Raw genomic sequence first — 19,133 nt, 5'->3', positions numbered from 1 at the left:
CACCCACCTTAAAGTTTTCCTCTGTCAGTCCCTCGTCTGTCTTGGCACTGCGTATCATTGCTGCCACGTACCTCTTCACCAGGTTCCGGATCACTTCCTGTTGGAGACAGTTGCCATAATTTCATTGCTAGCATGTGTCTGTGTTTTTGTGATGGACCTGTTCAGTCTATGCTAACACCAGCTGATAGTTTCACACTCCACCCTCTCTGTACTCTCAACTGCTCTTTCATTGGTTACAGCCAGCCATCAAATCAACCAATCACATGAATTTAGGGCATGTAGAGATGGTCAAAAACCTGCTGAATTTCACATTAAACATCAGAATGAAGAAGAAAGGTGATTTAAGTTTTAAATATAAGTCACATTATTGTGGCATGGTTGCTCGTTCCAGATGGGCTCTATTTCAGAAACTGTTGCTCTACCAGGATTTCCCACACAACCATCTCTAGGGTTTACAAAGAATGATCCATAAAAGAGGAACTATCCAATGAGCAGACTTTCTCTGGAATAAAATGCCTTTTTGATGTCCGAGGTTAATGACCAGACTGCTTTGAATTGATAAAAAGTCAAAATCACAGAAGAGCATCTCTGAAAGCACAACACATTGAACGTTGAATCAGCTACAGCAGCAAAAGACTACAGTGAGTATCACTCCTGTGAGCTAAGAACAGAAAACCGAAGAAAAGAAAGAAAAGAAAAGCTCAGAAAAATTGTTGCCAGGTCTGATGAGTCTCAATTTCTGCTGCAACATTCAGATTGTAGGGTCAGTATTTGGTATAAATAACATAAAAGCATCCAACCTTCCTTATACCAAATGTTTTTAGCCTGCCTCGGAACCCTTTGAGCTTTGGTTAAACACCACCTGAGTATTGTTGCTTTATGACCACATTGTACCCACCCTATAAAACTGAAATCATCTCAAACTGGTTTCTTGATCATGGCAACGTGTTCATTGAACTCAAATGGCCTCCACAGTCACCAGTCACCTTTGTGGTGTGGTGGAATGGGAGATTCACTTTATGGATGTGGCGCCAACAAATCTGCAGCAACTGTGTGATGCCATCATGTCAACGTGAACACAAATCTCTGAGGAATGTTTTGTTGAGAATAGATTCCTTAATATAGATCAGAGTTAAAGAGAATATAGTTTGTGATTGCTTGCAACATTATAATATTGCGGTTAATGAGTGTAAGAATACAAAATAGAAAATAGGCCTGGAATGGCAACAAAGAACTTGGTGCAAGGCAGGAGGACAATCAACCCCCACCCCTAGGGGAGGAAGCAAGAGTTACTGAGAGTGAGGGGCAGACAAAGGGCAAACGGACACTACCTTAAAAGGAGATGGGGGTCAGGGTGTCAGCACCCTTGGCCACTGTACTTGTGTATTTCCATTGTGGGAGTGTTTACTGTAGGGGGGAGGAGACCAGAGGTTATAACTGTAACTGTTGTGTGGAGTTCTTTAGATCAGCCTTTAGCATAGGACTGCATAGGAATGCAGGGTGCTGATCTCCAGATGCATCTGTAAGAATAATGGGTAACAAAAGGATTGTGTAAAACATGGAAACATCTCAGCGTGATCTCTACCAGGACCAAAAGAATCGCAGAGACCGGTGTTGTCTCAACAGTTTCCAGCAGCTTGTTGAATCTGTGCCATGAAGAATTAAGTTAAAATGCTAAATTGGGGTTTTTAAAAAAGCCTTGAGAGTGCCTTGTAGTTCTTGGACATTTAAGCTTGTATTTATCTTCTCTGTAAATCCCTCCAAACAAATCGCCTCCAAATCAAGGATGTGCTCCTACTGAAAAAATAATCCCTACAAAGAGAAACTTCACAAACTTACTAAGTACTTACTATACTGGCTAAATCCATCTCCATGACACACCGACTTTTACTGATTTCTAATGTACTGAAAACCCACTGAATCTTTATTCATTCAGATATTACATCGTTGTGCTCTGTGTCTGTCTGAGCTATGTGAACATTGCAATGCAGCACAATTCAACCCTGTGTAGGAATTTAAATGTTATTGTCTCATTAAGTAATCAGCCAATGAGGCGGGTCACCCTCATTGATTTACAGACCAAAGACAAATTTCACAAGCATTTGGTGCTCAGTGGGTGGCAATTCAAACCCTGACACACTGCGACAGTGCGCACACACACTAACACACTGCATCCTCCCACAGTCAACACCTGTGCCTGCCAAACAGGACGGTCTGGCATGCTGTCACTCTCCGCCTCTGCCAAGACACACCACACACTCTTGTTAAAATGCAGGACAGATTCCTGCAGCAAACCTTAAAAAACATGGACAGATATCAAAGTAACAATCAGCACTGCCAAATACAAAGTACTGGCGTTCCTGCGTTTGTAGTCCCTGCCAGTGCTGAGGTGTCAAAATACAAGAGCTCAGTTTTGGTTGATTTGCTCTACTAATACTGAAAAAATCCCCTTAAAGCTGGACATCAAACGGAGGGTTACAGCTGCCAAAAACAATACATGGTTTCGTTTACTGAAAAAGGTGCTCGCTGTCTTTGTAACTCAAAGTAGAGCAAAACTCTCAAAACACAAATTCACTTGGATTCCCAGTAATCAGACCTTTCGCTATTCACAAGATGAAAAGCACATGAGTTTGGTCGCTGCTGGTAAAAAAAAAGGAAAAGAAAAAAAGATTTTCTCTAGTGATTTTTAAGGCCAAGAGGGTTAAAAAATTCTCAGGTGATATCAGTTACCTGACGTACAAGAGAAACAGTGAAGATGTTTCAGAGCATCTGGATTACATTGACTGTATCAGCAAGCCTTTACTGAACCCTACAGCACCCTTGAATTATACACTTTAGAATCACAGATTCGCTGGTTTTCAATGTTGAAGCCTCAACATTTGCATTATGGCAGCCAGATGGAACTACTGGCTTTTTGAAGCCACATGTGGCCATCTTTGGACAAGAGTCAAACAAATGGAAGCGAGACCGAGTAGTAATACAAAGTGGACTTTACATATAACTCAGTGACTATACGAGTTTGCAGGTAAAGCAGTGTGGGGAAAAGTAGTAAGGACACTCCTACTGTATGTCAGTAAAGATGAAGACAGGAACTACACACCTGGTAGTGCTGATTCTGCCTCAGACTGTCGGCATGACGCTCCTGCAAAGAGAAGAAAAGTTGTGTTAATACATGGTTTTCCACATTTAGCAAAAAGTTCTTTTATTCCTGTATTTCCAAAAATGTGCGCTCCCTTACAACTAAACTGTACCCTCACTTATGACTGCAGGGAACGCCCTCTCTCCACCAAAGACCAACAAAGCCTACATAAAGAGGCAACAATGACACTTTCATCTGGTATATTTGGGGTCAACTCCTCTATGGGACCATTTTTATTAAGGTTTAACTCTTCTTCTTCTTGCTGCTGTACCCTTTTAAGGGTTACTGCAGCAGATCACCTGCCTTTATTTTACCCTATTCCCTAGCATCCTCTGTCACTTAACCCTTTGCATGTCCTCCTTCACTGCACCCATGAATCTTCTCTGTGGTTTGGTAGATTTTTTTAAACAGTCTGGTCTAAAAGTCCACTGCCCTTGACTCCATACCTCCACAGGATTGTCATGAAGCATAGAAAGTTGTACAAAATGCTTTGAGTGCCCAGGTAGAGTAGAGAGGCACTGTATAAGACCCAGTCCTTTTACCAACCACTGTTCAACCTCTTCAAAGCTGCCCTCACTTCCTCCTTACTAATCCTCTGCACCTTTTTATTCACCAACTTTCCTCTTTTCTCCCTCTCATTTTCTTATTTTTCCTAAAAAAACACTTTGCAAGGTTTTGTTTAGAGCGTACCGTTTAACTAGATTACCCTTCTTAGAAGTTTCACATCCAATGTTTTGGGTTGTCAAAGCAGTTTGGGGAAGCTCTGGCTACAATATATCGACTTAGCTTCTGACGACAAAACCCAATTTGGAGCGGGTGGGCAAACTTTTCTGCCTGTCACTGTTACAAATAAACAAGTAAACTGAAAGAAAAAAAAACTTTGCTGAATCAAAGGATGACAGCTGGTGAACTGAGCCCGGAAATTTGCTAATGTGTCCCCTCTTTGCTCTCCACATAGACTGTTTACCTTTGAGCTAGTCGAGCCTGTTCAAACGTGATTGTGCCACAGAAACGAGACTACAAACAGAAACCACAAATATACATATTCATATCGGTTTATAGAGATCATCATCAGGATGATAAATCTGACATTTTCATAGAGAGTTTATCTGTCTTCTAGTGCCAAACTGAACCAAAAGCAGCCAGGTAACAAATTGATTTTGGGAATTTCATATGAAAATTAAGCTTTTACAATCCTTCATACTAGAGAGGTGCCGAATAATGAATTCCACTTAATCATTTTTTCTCCACTCAAAACGATTATATATGTAACAGTTTAAAGGGCCAAGTTATGCCCTTCATTCACATTTCAGTGCTGTCATCCAGAATCACAATCATTACAGTGGCAGAAACGAGCAGAAATGTGAATCTCTCCTCTATAAAAGGCTTTTCTCACCTTATCCAATGATAAATTAAATCGAGGCGAGCATGCTGGGAGCATGAAGGTTATTTTTAGTGGGCTACAGCAAACCAAACCTAAGACACAGGACTTGTCACTCTGCTGCAGACTTTGCTGAACTCAAGAGGACAACCAGACATGAATACGTGCAGATTTCGCAATACGATATCACATATAGAATAATAGATAAATCGAGGTGAAACCGTTAAAGGAGTTCAGAAAAAAGTAGAGAAAACATCTGTTTTCACATCAAACCCATACAAGTAACCACTGCACTAAAGTGACAACAGGTTTAAACAAAAGCTCAGAAAACACAAAATATATGATCGAATTTTTCCTTTTTATCATGAGTCATTTTACTTTATGTGTATTCTGTGCTGATGTTCTTGTAGCTAAGGATTTTAAATGCAGGATCTAAACAGTTATCTGATCACAACAAATTAAACAATATTAATAAAAAACAATAAATCTGCAGTTGGCAAAACACCTCCCACCTCCACCACGACAGCTCCTCACTTTCCTGCTGTGTGACTTCATGTAATATCTACTGTCACATATGTCTGCGCTGCTGTTCCTCCTGCCTCTGGCTTTCCACGTTTGCCTGCTCGGTCTCACAGCAAAACATGAAATAGTCATAAAAACAATCTGTGTTTGTGATTCAGATGAGTTTGAAAAGAATGCATTTCAAATGGAAATATATTCGTTATCTGCAGCACGTGCACTCAGTGGCCCTTTTTTGGGTACAGCTGTTCAATGCAAAACAGCATGGGCATCATATTGAGGAGGAAAGGTGATTAATTAATTAATTCTCTGCTTGGCTTTTCCCACACAACCATCTTTAGAGTTTAATGAGAAACTATCCAGTGAGCAGCAGGTCTCTGGGAAAACAGAGCAGAATGGCCAGACTGCTTTGAACCACTCGCTACAACCAAGGTATGCAGACAAGCATCTCTGAATACATAGCATGTCAGACCTTGAACCAGATGAGCTGGACGTCACTCCTGTCAGCTAAAAACAGGAAACTTAGTCTATTACTGTTATTTGCACCACCTCAATAAAACTGGACAGAAGACTGGATAATAGCTTTCTGTCTGGTGAGTCTTGATTTCTGCTGAAACGCTGAGATTGTAGCGTCAGAAGTTGGTTTAAACAACATGAAAGCAGTGGATCCATCACGGTTCAGGCTGCTGATACTGTGATAGCATCAGGAATATTTTCCTGGCACATCCGTTAAAGCTTTGTTTAACCAATTAAAACTGTTGTGAGCACAAACTACTGTGACTCCTGAACCAATTGAAAAATTTCAGCAGTTCCTGAAAGCAGCAAGTCTGTGCTTTTCAGTGATATGAGAGTCACGGTGCCACCTTCCAAATCTCGGCAAATAACACAGGACACAGTAAAAATAATGGTACAAAGAAGCCAAACTCTGTCTCATCTGTCAACAAACCTTTGTCTTCTTGGGGCTGCTGTGACGCCATGACTGGGATTACTGTATTGACCCTAATATCATTGAAAAGTGCAGAGTTGCTGCTTTCAGGAAGCATTGGAATTCTTTTAATTGTGCAAAAAAAAGAATGTTGCAAAAACCTCTCTGACGCCAGCAACAGGTTAGGCTTTAGAGGGTTAAATGCCACAGTTTGCATGAGTATTGTTGCTGATCATTTCCATCCCTTTATGACCACAGTGTACCAGGCCTCTGATGGCAGTTACCAGCAGGATAATGCACCGTGTCCCAAAGCTCAAATCAAATCCACAAATCTGGTTTCTTGAACATGACAATGAGTTCACTGAACTCAAATGGCCTCCGCAGTCACCAGATCTCAATGTGATGCAGTACCAAACAGTTTAACCCAAACTACCACTTTCCAAAACATGTAGTTTTAATGCTTAAATCATTTTAAATAAAACCATTTTTTTAAAGTGGAAAACACTGATTTCACGTAAATGCACACAAATCAGTATCTGACATACGAGACCGTGGTGTTCAGGGACACGACAAAAGCTGAAAAACTGTGTTCAGAAACATAACTCATAGGTTGGGAGGATTTTGAACATGGAGGAGCTGTGGTGAGATCCACAAGTTCATTTTACATGGTGATGTAAAGGCTTTATGGGGCAAAGTATCATTTATCAACTTTATCACAATTCTAGACACATGAGAAACAGAGAGCTCATTCAAACCAATTTGCTCCTTTTAAAATCTCAACAATATCAGAAAACAGACGAATATTTGGCCGGATATTTGTCAGCCGTAGATGCACGTCAGCTGTAACTCGATGTTCCACTGGCGTCGAGACGACTAAAGACTCGTCGTCCTTATCAGCATTCTCTCCCTTCATTTTTCTGCATCTGTCACACAAACATCCATCATCTCTCTCCTGTTTCGTATCTTGCATTTTTTCATTTTGTTTTCATCTCGGCCCAATCACGGCCGTTTCACCTCTCCGTCGCCGCTTCATCTTCGTCATGTTTTACACTCGTCTAACTCGACCCCCCTTTCGAAACTGTCTCCCTCTCTTTCTCTCACTGCTAATGCAAATAACCCCGACACACAAAAAACTTCACTCAACCCCGTCCCTTTCTTCAGAGCAATCATTATTTTTCATATCTCACGCTGTTTTTGTGTTTACTCTTAATACACACACACGCGTGCACAGACACACACACACACACACGCGTGCACAGACACACACACACACACAGGCTCTCTCCCTCGATCAGATCTCTGCAGTGCTGTGTGTGTCTCTGTGAACCTATGTGGGCTGGTTGGCTTATATAACTCAGCTGACTTCAGTTGAGGTGAACATGCCAGCTGCAGAGTGTGTGTGTGTGTGTGTGTGTGAGAATTATCGCTCTGCGCCGCGTGCTCGCCGGCTCTCTCCAGCTGACTGGGCTGTTAAATGTGTTTATCTGCCGATGTTCCTTCTGTGATTATAGAAACGCAGCTGATGTTCGTCCACGTGCGGTGCGATTGTATTTGTTAGGCTTTTTCTGTGTTCAGCTCTTTCTTTGCCTCTGTAATCCACTCTCACTGCGAGCAGACCGAGTCCTTCTGCTTTGATCAGGTGGGCGACTGCTCAGAGGTCATAAAAGCCACATTCACTGCAGATCATTTGGATCTGCATGATTTTATTAATCACAAAAAGAACATCAGCTGACAAGTCCTTCCTCCGCCTCCCCACTCACTTATTGTACTAACTCTGCTGCTTTATGCTGCTTCTATTTCAGTCGGTACTTCACTGCAAACCAAACCATCAACCCGAAATGTTCAGTAATAAGAAGAAAAAGCCTGGATTTCTGTCAGGTTTCACAAATCTCCGTTACTCTAGTGTATGTAGGCTGATCACAGTTTCCTGTGTAATAAACCCCCAAAATTCAGAGTCAGCACAAGACAAATACAGTATGTCAAAGTTTAAAAAAGAAATACTGTTGTAAATATTGTGGCTTTTATATTGGGGCTACTGTCAAATCAATTTTGGCTAAAAAAACAAAACCAAACCCAAATACATCATTTGAATGAGAGCTTTTTAAATACATGAGGTATAAACTCCTCACAAGCAGCTGTTCAGCTTTTCTCAGCTAATGGAAATGGACTGTTATCATTATTATTATTATTTAAATTAGTTTTGTTTCTTCTGTGATTCAGTCACACTCGAGCTGGGATGTCAAACTAATTTTACACCGTGGGCCGGATCAGTGAAGCTAATTAATCCCTGACATATCCTAATATAAGAAAAACAAGTGCAAGTCCCTGATTTCTAAATGGCAAATGTGCAAAATAAAAATTTCTGGTAGCTTACTGCCCAGACTGTCCTGTATTTATAGTAGAAAATTCCTATGTTTGACACCCCACTAGAGTAAAATAGGCTAGTGACCTGATCGCTACTAGGAAAAATTGGTTGTTATGCAGTGACTGCACTGAATTTCTTTTTATTTTTTTGCTTTTAGAGCCCGATTAGTTGATTAAGTAGTTGATTGATCAAGCATTTTCAATTATAAGGCGATTATACATGAAGACACGGTGCTGTCCGACTCGGGCTGACTGCATTTACTCTCAGACAGACTGGCAAAGTCAGTCTGGAGCAGACAGATTGTCAACACATAGCAATCAATGGGAGTCAGTCTGTGCAGGTTAGCAAAACGTACACACACTGTGCCTTTTTGCAATAGTGAAGATGACTCAGCTGGTTTCAATCTGGTTATATTCCTATATAAATCAAGCACCAGTGTCATTTTGCAGGTAAATAACTGTCCTGCAGCAACTATGTCACTATTTGTGGACAAATTTCTGTCTCGGACGTAAGAGGCAGATGTAAGATGTAAGGCCTGGCGACAGATCTGCAAGTTCCCATTTCAACTCTAACAGACAGAGTTGAAGTCAGTCTCATTTTGCTCCTGCACACAAGTAATTTCAAAGGGAAGTGGGAAGTTTATTGGACAAGGTTGCAATAATTTCTCAAACCTCTGTCTTCCTTAGTGTGACAGCAGGATAAAAGTCCCCTAAGGAGCCTTTCTGAAGATTTTAGTTGCATCAAAGACCTTTGTAGTACAGTTTGGCTTTTAAGCTTTTCATTCTGATTTACAAGCTAAAGAAGATCCATCTTTTCATTTTCAGAGTCACGGGGGTGTATTTCACCCATCACAGGGCAAGAGATGGGGTCCACCAGTCATTCAGCCATCCACTCTCACATTCACACATATGGCCAATTTAGAGTCATCGGTCAACCTATCAGACACGTCTCTGGGTGTCAGAAAGAAGGGAATACACACACGGACAGGTAGAACGTGCAAACTCCACATAGAAAAGCCCAAGATTCACTTCATAGCAGTCTGTTGACGTTTACCACAGTCATTCTTCAGGTCTTTGCCCCTGAAACTGTTGTTTCTCTTTTCTGAACTCAGTGGTTTCTGTCATATTTCAGACAGATTTCCAGTGAGAGTGGTCTCTGCCTCTACAGCTACCTGTAGAAAAACCCAGGAATGATTCATCAAACCACGACTTTACTGACATACACTGAGGTGTCAAAACTTGTCATTAAGGGTACAGAGAAGATCATCGAATGTAGTCTTTATGAGGGAAGAGTTCAAACCTCCAGCTAAGACAAGTTTCCATTCATAGCCTGTAAATTCTTCAGTCTTCAGCCCAGGACGGTTTGTAGGCTTTGCGCACACATAGCATATTAGTTCACACATTAGCAGTGACTCCAGTTTATTCTCAACGTTGTGAACTTTAAAAGTTTCGTCTGCAGCTGCTGTTCTGAGTGTCCTGGCAGCTGCATCTCGTTCTGTCACCATCAGTCAGTTTCAAAATCCATCTTCATCTTTCCAAATACAAACAGACTAAACCACATTCCTGTCTGGGACTGGAGTGCAGAAGGCAACAAGGATGACACAAAGAATACAGGAAATAAAACAATACACGCGCCTCAGTACAAACATCCCATCCTTCCCATCAAATACTTTGTACTTCACTTTTGCAAGAAAACAGGGAAATAGTTATAATTTCCATCTTCCCGAGAGAGCGACCTGTCCAGGGTGGATGTCTCTCACCCAGTGTCAGAGTTATAATCTATAACTACCGCTTGTCCTCGACATCGTCACCAAGATTATGAAACAACTTCTAGGTTGAATTTAATTAAACAATGTGTACTATTTCTATCTCTATATTTCTATAAATACATCAAATTTTTGGTTTTGAAATTGCGTCTAGAGAGCAGATTGTGTAGGTTTTTTGGGCTCTTGTTTTATCTGTCTTTTATAGTGTCCTTTTCAATTTAAAATTGAAAGCTTGCACCACTACAAGGTTGTGAAACCCTGCCCAAGAGTTGAACTCAGAAGAAGCAAATTAGAAAGATGCTGCGCAAACATCTGAACAGACTGTTGATGCTTTCAGTGATAAAATAATAATTTAAGAAGGAACCATTACGGTTAAGCTCAACAAGAATGTTGCAAACAGAATCCAGATGTGTGTATGCTGTGAGCCTCTACCTTGTTCTGCCTCCACTTACCGTGAACTCCCGCAGGTTTTCACATTTGTGCGTCTCCTCCCCGGGCGGCTGCCCTGTCCTGCACAGCTTGTTGTGGAGCCACATGAGCAGGTACCAGAAGGACTTGGGGCTTGGAATGATGTTGAACGGAGGCGGCAGCGTGCCGCCCTCGTCAAAGTAACTCATCCACAGCTTGGTGCGTGCAAACTTCCACTCAATGTCAGCATGGTCCTGCAGCAGGAGAAGGAGGCACCTGAATTTACAAGCTCAAGAGACAAGGACAGACATCTGAAATCTCTGAATTCCTCTTCATTAATGGTTGATAACGTCCACTGAAGCCAGACAACTTAAATATTTGACTTCAATATTTAACATATCAAATTCTCTTTGCAGGGAGCAGTTCACACCATAGCATGAAATTAGCATGAAACCTTAACTTCTTATGAAAATAATTTGATGAATTTCATAATTATCATTGATCATTCAGATTATGGAGAAAAATTGCGGCCATTTTTATAGTGTTTTGTAATTTAACAAGCAGTGACGGTCACATCCTGATTAAAACAGAAAGCACACTAAAAGAACAAACTTCTCACGGTATAGAAACTGAGATCCAGAGTGTTCACTGGACAAATGACATCAAACAAGCTTCCCCTGACTCACTAATCCTTTCAGCACACTCGCGCTTTCACTCACCGCAATGAGTTGGTAGGAGTTGTTCATCATGGCGATCAGCATGTTGAGCAGAACCACCAGTGAGATAACGTTGTACGTCCCGAACATGGTTGCCCCGACAAACTCCGTAAACTCGTGGCGAGCCTTCACGTTGGTGACGTACAGATTTAACAGCCCAAATATGGACCAGAAGAGAGACTGGAGAGTCTCAAATAACCTGAGGACAGAGAGAGAGGAAACTTCATAAGGTTCTTCAAAAGATCACAACAACAACAAACTGCTTTTAAACAAAAAGAATAATGCAACAAACCAGAGAGACAACGCATAAATAGCTTTTATCTATATAAACCTGTCTCTAACTCCAAGCTTTAATTTGCACATTATTTAGACACTCGCTCAGCTTAAACCACTCGTCTCCAGTTTTGTGTGTTTTCAAATGACGCTGACAAGCAAAACAAATTTAGACTGATTTGCAATTTAATAGAAATTCAAATCCAAACTGAACACTCAGCTAATGTTATCAGCATGATTGATATGAGATTTAAACCACCCACAGGAAATGTCTTTTTGGGTAGAAGCAAATGTTATAAGCTGACAGATGTAAGTTCATTATGACTGGGCTAAGCAAAACTGCTCTCAGATGCTCCTGTTCACTCCCCACATCGCTAAAGCTGCAGTGAGTGGAGACTAAAACTTTACCTGCATATGAGTTTATCGTTTAAATACACAAATCTGCAATTGTTATCAGAAAATGGCCACAGATCAGAGTTAGTAATATCAGTGCTGAGTTAAACCGAGTCGGCATTTGTTGGCACAGAACCTGCATCCAGATGGCAACGCATTACATGCTGCAGCAGGAGAAAGATGAGCATCAAATACACAGTGATGCAGTTTTTTCCTGCACTGAGACAATACAGCGATGTGTCCTTCCTAAGGGTAGATTACTGACCCGCCGTCACTCCAATGACCCTGAAAATGATGTCTTCACACATTTCATTTTTGGGTGATTAGACATTTGTTTGAAATCTGTTTGCTTAATTACAAAATACACAACCACATTTCCATCTTGGCTCTGAATAAAGACATGAACAGAGAAAGATATCACTTCAATCCTAGAGAACTGGTTCAATGAACATTTACAGGTCAATCCTTTTCTTGGATAATTGACTGACGTTGTACCTTCCTGATGCAACCTTCCCATTAATCTAGGCTTGTGACAGCCTGAGGCTTGTTCTGTTTACCCTCAAGCTACTACCTAAAATGTTTTAGCATTCAATGAATGGAGTGAATTTCTAAAATGATGAAATTGCTGTATAAAATCGAGGTTAGCAGGTGCACAACAGCCGTTCCCTGCCTCGGGCTCCCTGGGAGGTTTGTCCAGCTACATTTCACCCATCTACACCTTCACAAGCTGTGTTATGACGTGCCGGTGATGTGGTTAAAGCTTGGCTTTCAAAAATTATTCTCATTTTACAAAGTTCATTCACCTCAGGTTGCGTCCGTGCAGCTCACGCCCGCAAACTGAGCTCTTGCATTTGTCTTGTGACCTTTTAAGCACAAATGTCACTGTAGTAAAAAAGCCCCCGAGGGTCTGCCTGCAATGGCGTGTGCGTTCAATAAATGCTCAGTTTGTCCATGATTAAAGCGGACCACCTGTGTTTCTGCTGAACACTCGTCATAAAGGCAGAAAGAGACCTGCAAAAAATATGGTTCAAAAAACAAAAAAAAAAAGCCTCTGTACCTCACCTCGCTTCTCTGCTTTCTCCTCAAATATGACCCACAACTGTTAATCTTGAACCCGGAAGCAGCGCCTGGATGTAGGTGTGATGTGTGCACGTCACTGCAGATAAACAGCGAACCAAACCTGCTTCACTTGGGTTTGGTTCCAAACTTTGGGTTCAGACCTAAAAACAACTCCAGAAGTTTCACTTCTGTAATCTTCACTTATTAACACCCCAGGTTTCCTCTCCATTTCCATCTGCATTGATTTTTTCCCCACCCTCCCTCTTTTCTCCCCTCCTTCCACCGACTCTTATCATCTCCTTGTTTACCTCCTTATTTTATTTCCCTTCCCTGCTCGGTCTGTCTCGGTCTCTCAGTCTTTTTTTCCCCCCTCTGTTTGTGTGACAGTCCCAGTTACAGGGGAGGTTATTGAATTTTTGATGAAATTGGTAGCGGCCGACACTACATCATGAGAATGAAAGAGCGAAAAAGAGCGAGAGAGAGAGGTTTTGTCTGCGGGGTGTTATATTTGTGCTGCATAAAATATTTAAGACTCCAGCATTTATTCTCATCGCAGCAGGACTGTGTGTTGTCTCCGGTGTGTGTGAGTGATTGCTGTATCAATCAGCGTACAGGCTGCGTGTGAGCGATGGTTTTAATGTTTGCGTGCGCGCTCGCTCGGCGCAGGGAGAGACAGAGAGGGCGAGAAACTTCGGAGATTGTGTAAATGAAGAGAGGCGGGGTGAGGGAGGTTGGAGGGTGGGATTGAATCCACGATGAATGAAGCAACCAAGCGTGATATTGCGCCGCAGTTATGAAACGAGGGGGGGAGGAACGTGTTTCAGAGGGGAATGAACAATGAGTGGGAGGAGGGAGAAACAAGAGGAGGTGAACTTTTAACCGAAGCGAGGAGGAACAAACCTCCTCATCTTCTCCCTCGAAATTCTCGCCAAGCAACATTTGATGCAATCTCTAGCATCCAGTAATTAGTCCTCCCCTTCTCCACCTTTCTGCTGTTTCCTGTTATCCAAGCTTGGTTTTTCATATCTCTGCTTTGGCTTCACCCACTTGTCCTCGTCCCCTTCGTCTTGCACGCTTGTACCTTTTATTTGATCTTCTTTCTTTTCTTTGCTCATTTCTTCTCCTCTCCTCATTTGCATCCTCTCCCGTCTCATTGACTGTGTCCTCGTCTTTCACCTCACCTTATCTATTCTTTGCTCCTTGTTCTCGCTCATCTATTTTTGTTTCCTTCTCTCCGATATCCTTCTGTTTTTCTCCATTCCTCATTTATTCTCATGTTCAGTTCTTGTTTTCTTCCCTCTTTACTTTAACTTTTCCATTTCCTTTGTTTACCTTTCCCATTCCCTGCTTTTCTCATTTCCTTCCCTAATTTTTCCTTTCCAATTACTCTGCCTCACTCTCACCATTTCCACTCCTATCCTCACTACCATCAGTCCTTGTTTATTCTCTATTTTTTCTCAACCCCCTTTCTCCCCATCTTGCCTCCTTTATGCTTCTGTTCTTTGACCCTTGTCTCATTATTTGTCTCATTTCTTTTACTCTCTCATTTCTTCTTCTTTCCACTTTTTGTTTCAACTCCTTGCTTTCTCTCTCTGTCCTCCTGCTCTCCTCACCTCACCTTCAGTCCTTTCTCTTCTTTCCATTCTCGCTCCAAATCTCTCCTCTCCACGCCATATTTCTTCCTCTTTCCACCTGCTCCTTCTCTCACCCATAACTTCAGCGCTATCAGCCCACTGAATGCCCGTTATCAGTTGTTATCACTCCCATAGGTACCACCAGCAGGCGGCCTGCTCCGGCAGCTAGGTTAGTAAACAGGGACGAGGCCTTTGCCATTCCAGCTCCAAATCTGTGGGACAGTCAGCCAACTGGGATCAGTGCTAACATCACCAGTGCCCTTTGAATCTTTTCTGTTATTCAAAGGATTTCATGAATGCTTTATTCTCTTCTTGTCATTGGTATATTTTTTTTAGCTTTCATCTATGTTTTGTTTTAATGATTTCCATTTTCAGTTTGTTTTTTTTATTGAATCTTTTAATCTTTTTCTAAAACACATTTTATGGAAAAAACATGTTATATAAATGTAGTTTATTTTCATTCTATTGCTCAAAAACAATCTTGTGTCTTTCTGCTGAAAGGGCATAAGAAAGGTGAGTGTTTCCTCCGTGACAGATCAAAAGTAGTCACACGGACATTGAAAAGAATCCACTGCAGAGTACTGTGCATAAATCTTGTGCCACTCCTTATTTCTCAATTGTTTGCTATCAAAAAGGGAAATAGTTGGAGTTTATTCAAACATATGTAAACACAGAATTACAGTATATGAGGCAAAAACAGAGTTTATACAATTCTAATAAGCTTAATAGTCAATATTTGGTGAGCCCACCTTTGTTCTTCAACACACGCTCTCTTAGGCAGATTTCTTATCATTTCTTTAAGTAGTCTTCAGGAATAGTTCTCTAGGTTTCGTTAAGGACATTGAAAGCTGTCGAGATGATCCCCACACTCCTTCAATAACGTTGAGGTCCGGGGTCTGGGGAGGCCATGACTGAAAGTGTTCCACTGTGTGCGTTTCTATCCAGGTGTGCTTTACTGAACTACCAGTGTTTGGCGTCATTGTCATGCTGAAAAGTGAAACTGTCCACCAATCAGATTCTTTCCAGACTGCACGGTGGATCAAAGTCTGATGGTACTTTTATGGCCTCACAATTTAATCAGTTTTAGGATCTCCAACGCACCTCCCTCCTGACCTCTTCAGTCATCCTCGATCTACACAATTGTACAGCAAACAACCGAGGACTCGCTTGATTTATGACCTCAGGAAACACTTTTCCACTTAGTTTATGGCCTGAATTGCTGGTTTGATTCTTAATGTATACAAGAGGATGTTTATGGCGTTATTTTTGTGCCACTGTTCTGAGCGCATGAAAAAAAAATTGAGCGCACGTAAAAAGAATTTGCAGGTGCAAGTGTTGCATTTTGAGGACAAATTGATTTTGAACGAAGAAAAGCTGAATTTGAGTGAACAAAATTCATTGCTGTGTGCAAAAAATGTATTTCAGTGTTTGCTATTATCCACACACCCAACAGCAGTCCCTCTCACTCAGGTTTTGCATTTGCACTTGCTCGCAATGTGTTGCTCGCGCTCTCAACATTTCTGCCTGTGCACGTTCAACTCTTTCTCTACACCGTTGTATTTGTGCCACAAAACCAGCCAATCACAGACTTGAATGCAAAAAAATCTGATTGGCTTTTTTGGTCGAAATGACGAAATGCAATATCCCAGAATCCATTTCGTCCAAAACTCAAACGAGGCAGTGGTGGAGTTTGAAATATTACTCTTTCTGGGTCACAAAATAAACTTTTAAGATATTTTCATGCGAGAATGGTGCTGTGTAAACTTCAAATACCTGCTCGATTTATTAAGACATCACATATTTGCATGACTGCTCTAACGATTTTGGAGAGTTAGATGTTCAGTTTTGAAAAATTTGGTCAATCCAGAATAAAACAGGTTGGCAAATTGAGTATGTCTGCAGTTTTCACCCTTTTAAATCTGCCCTAGAAAAGAAAAAAAAAAAAGAAAACGAAGATCTGACTGCTACACCTGATGATTAAAAGCAGTAATTCACAAAGTACTGTTGTCATATCATGGTGCTTACAGAGCCTAGAGTTAAATACACTCTGTACATCAAAACAATCACGTGTTGGAAAGCTCCATTTTCAGTGGGAGATTTTATTATTCAAGATAATCCTCGATAATCTGGCTGACTTTATGTTTATCAATGATGACAATAAATGATAACACACCTTTTAGCTACAGGAGGGTGTCTGCATGTCAGATGTATGAGAGTGATATCAACTGATAACCACTATTTACTGGGCACGTGCATCTGACCCTCTCACACACGTCTAATTTTGTATCCCAATATCATCTGCCTTTCTCCTCCCTGCTCTTCATCCTCTCTCATCTTTCTGTCCACTAAGCCGAGCGGTAAACTGCTACAGCTGAGTCTCGCAGCCACGCAGTCATTTGACTGTTATAGTTCTGCAGCTGTGTGGGAGGCGAGCCGAGAAAGCGGCTGCGTGCGAATGTGTTGTGCATTGTGACACAGAAACGCTGTATGAAGCGAATCTGTGAGAGAAAACAAAGTGTGTTTAGATTCAGCAGCCAGACAGCGTGCAATTAATCAGCACAGCCTATAGCGCCGCTCTTTCTAGTAAATATGAACCATTTTTAGGGTGCGAGAAATCAAGCAGCCTGCTGGGATTATGAGCTGCCTGATGCTGTGGCACAGGTTATGTGTTCTTTGTTACATGTAGCGCTGTTAGACATGCACTCCTGTTCACTGATCTGATATGTTTGCACAATCAAGTTTGGTCAGCAGATTAGACCTGATCCTTCCATCTGATAAACAGTTTGATTACAGAGTTTATTCGTTAAATATCCGATTCTAATAATGCTAGATTCCATTTTCACTAATGCTACCTAACAACAGCTAACAGGAGGTAACTGGAGCTGAAAGCGCCTAACAGTAGCAGTGTTTAATGGCAGAAAAGTTCAAGACATCCTAAACAAATCAACTCAGTGTCGTTGTCATCACTGATTCATCGACTTGTACCAGATTCCTTTCACAAAGTTTTACAGCCTCCTCCAGAGTAAACAGACGTGGACACGCATTGATTTTACACATTGTAACTTTAACTCTTCTCAAATTAAAGAAAAGTGACTGAAGTGACAACAAATGAGATCAAAAGACACCGGTGACAGACTGTTACTTAGGCAACCGAAGCTGGAATATGGGCTAGTGACCAAAGGCCTACAAAGAAACCACTTCCTGTGCAGACGCCACCTTAGGTCCACAAATTACAGTCAGCTAAACCATTCGCCACTCCCTCGTTCTCTCTCCCCTCACACAGACAGCGGTGCGTCTGAGGTCTGGAACAGTGAGAGCCTCACCTAAGCCTTCACCACATAGATGTCCTGACTTTGACAGTCACAGCATGTGGTATTGAACAGCGCTCTAATAAACCCTCAGCCTGCTGTGCCTAAGGACTGTTCTGTCGGAAATCCAGTTTCTCATTCTGTGCACTTGGAAGATAAAGGGTGGCGGCAGCGCTGATTTTTTAATACATTACCATAAAAGTGACTCTAAATTTAGGAAATTCACATGCTCAATGTGGCAATCTGTCTGAAGAAAAACTATTGTGTTTGTTTGGTTTGTCCTGGATAGATCTCGGCACAAGTCACCGACTTTTGGTCTGACTGTGCTCGACCCAGAAACGCAGATATGAATATGGGTGATTGTGGCTCAAAGAGTTGGCAGTTCGAGCCCCACCTGGGACAGTCTCGGTCGTTGTGTCCGTGGGCAAGACACTTTACCCTACCGCCTACTGGTGATAGTGTTGGCCAGAGGGGCCGATGGCGCGATATGGCAGCCTCGCTTCTGTCAGTCTGCCCCAGGGCAGCTGTGGCTACAACTGTAGCTGCCTTCACCAGTGTGTGAATGTGAGAGTGAATGAATAGTGGAATTGTACAGCGCTTTGAGGGCCCCAAAAAGCGCTATATAAAATGCGATCCATTATTATATATTTTATATATCTTTTTACCTGCACACAAAAGCATTTTTTCACTCACACAAAACAGTCATTAGATCCTCCATAACCTGTTTTTTCCACAACATCAGTTTGCAGAATCATCGGTTTTGTCACATCATTGCCGCTTCTTATTCCGCCACTCTCATAGCTGGGGAACTTTCTTTCATCTAGCGTCGCCATAAAGGTGTCAGCGACATTCACAACGTCGTCAAATTTGCGCGATTGCGCACGAGTAATAGCACAAACAGGAAACACACTGGATATAGGGGTGGCAGCATCAGTAACAGAAGCAACAGGCGTTTCCACCACTTCAGGCGGGGGAAAAACTGTCCCACCAGCCAAGTCATTTCCCAGAATAAATGAAACCCCTTTGATAGGCGACTGGGAACTCACGGCAACTTTAACATGCCCCGTTATTACGGGCGAATGCAAATGCACCTGGTGTAGCGGCGCCCGAAGAACGCTCATCTTAATTCCCCAAACTAACACATCTGGACCACAAGTAGTTTTATCTGACAATGGCAGTACACTGTCCAACATGAATGACTGTTGCGCACCTGTGTCCCGAAGATTAGTAACAGGCACTTTATCCCTC

At 41.8% G+C, this 19,133-nt stretch overlaps 1 protein-coding gene across 1 annotated transcript in view; it reads right to left on the bottom strand.

Moving 5' to 3' along the window:
- The window catches only part of trpc5a (transient receptor potential cation channel, subfamily C, member 5a), a 196,283-nt gene that overhangs the window by 4,649 nt on the left and 172,501 nt on the right, over window positions 1-19,133 (bottom strand). Inside the window, exons 14-17 of the mRNA XM_006803430.2 lie at window positions 11,222-11,417; window positions 10,547-10,756; window positions 3,101-3,142; window positions 8-97 (exon numbers count right to left, since the gene is read on the bottom strand). Coding sequence (XP_006803493.1) covers window positions 8-97; window positions 3,101-3,142; window positions 10,547-10,756; window positions 11,222-11,417 — 538 coding nt within the window. The remainder of the gene's footprint in view (window positions 1-7; window positions 98-3,100; window positions 3,143-10,546; window positions 10,757-11,221; window positions 11,418-19,133) is intronic.

This window comes from Neolamprologus brichardi, chromosome 3 (genome assembly GCF_056152115.1).
Source record: "Neolamprologus brichardi isolate AB-2024 chromosome 3, ASM5615211v1, whole genome shotgun sequence".
NCBI classification, from domain to species: domain Eukaryota; kingdom Metazoa; phylum Chordata; class Actinopteri; order Cichliformes; family Cichlidae; genus Neolamprologus; species Neolamprologus brichardi.
This window is presented reverse-complemented; position numbering and strand designations above follow the sequence as displayed.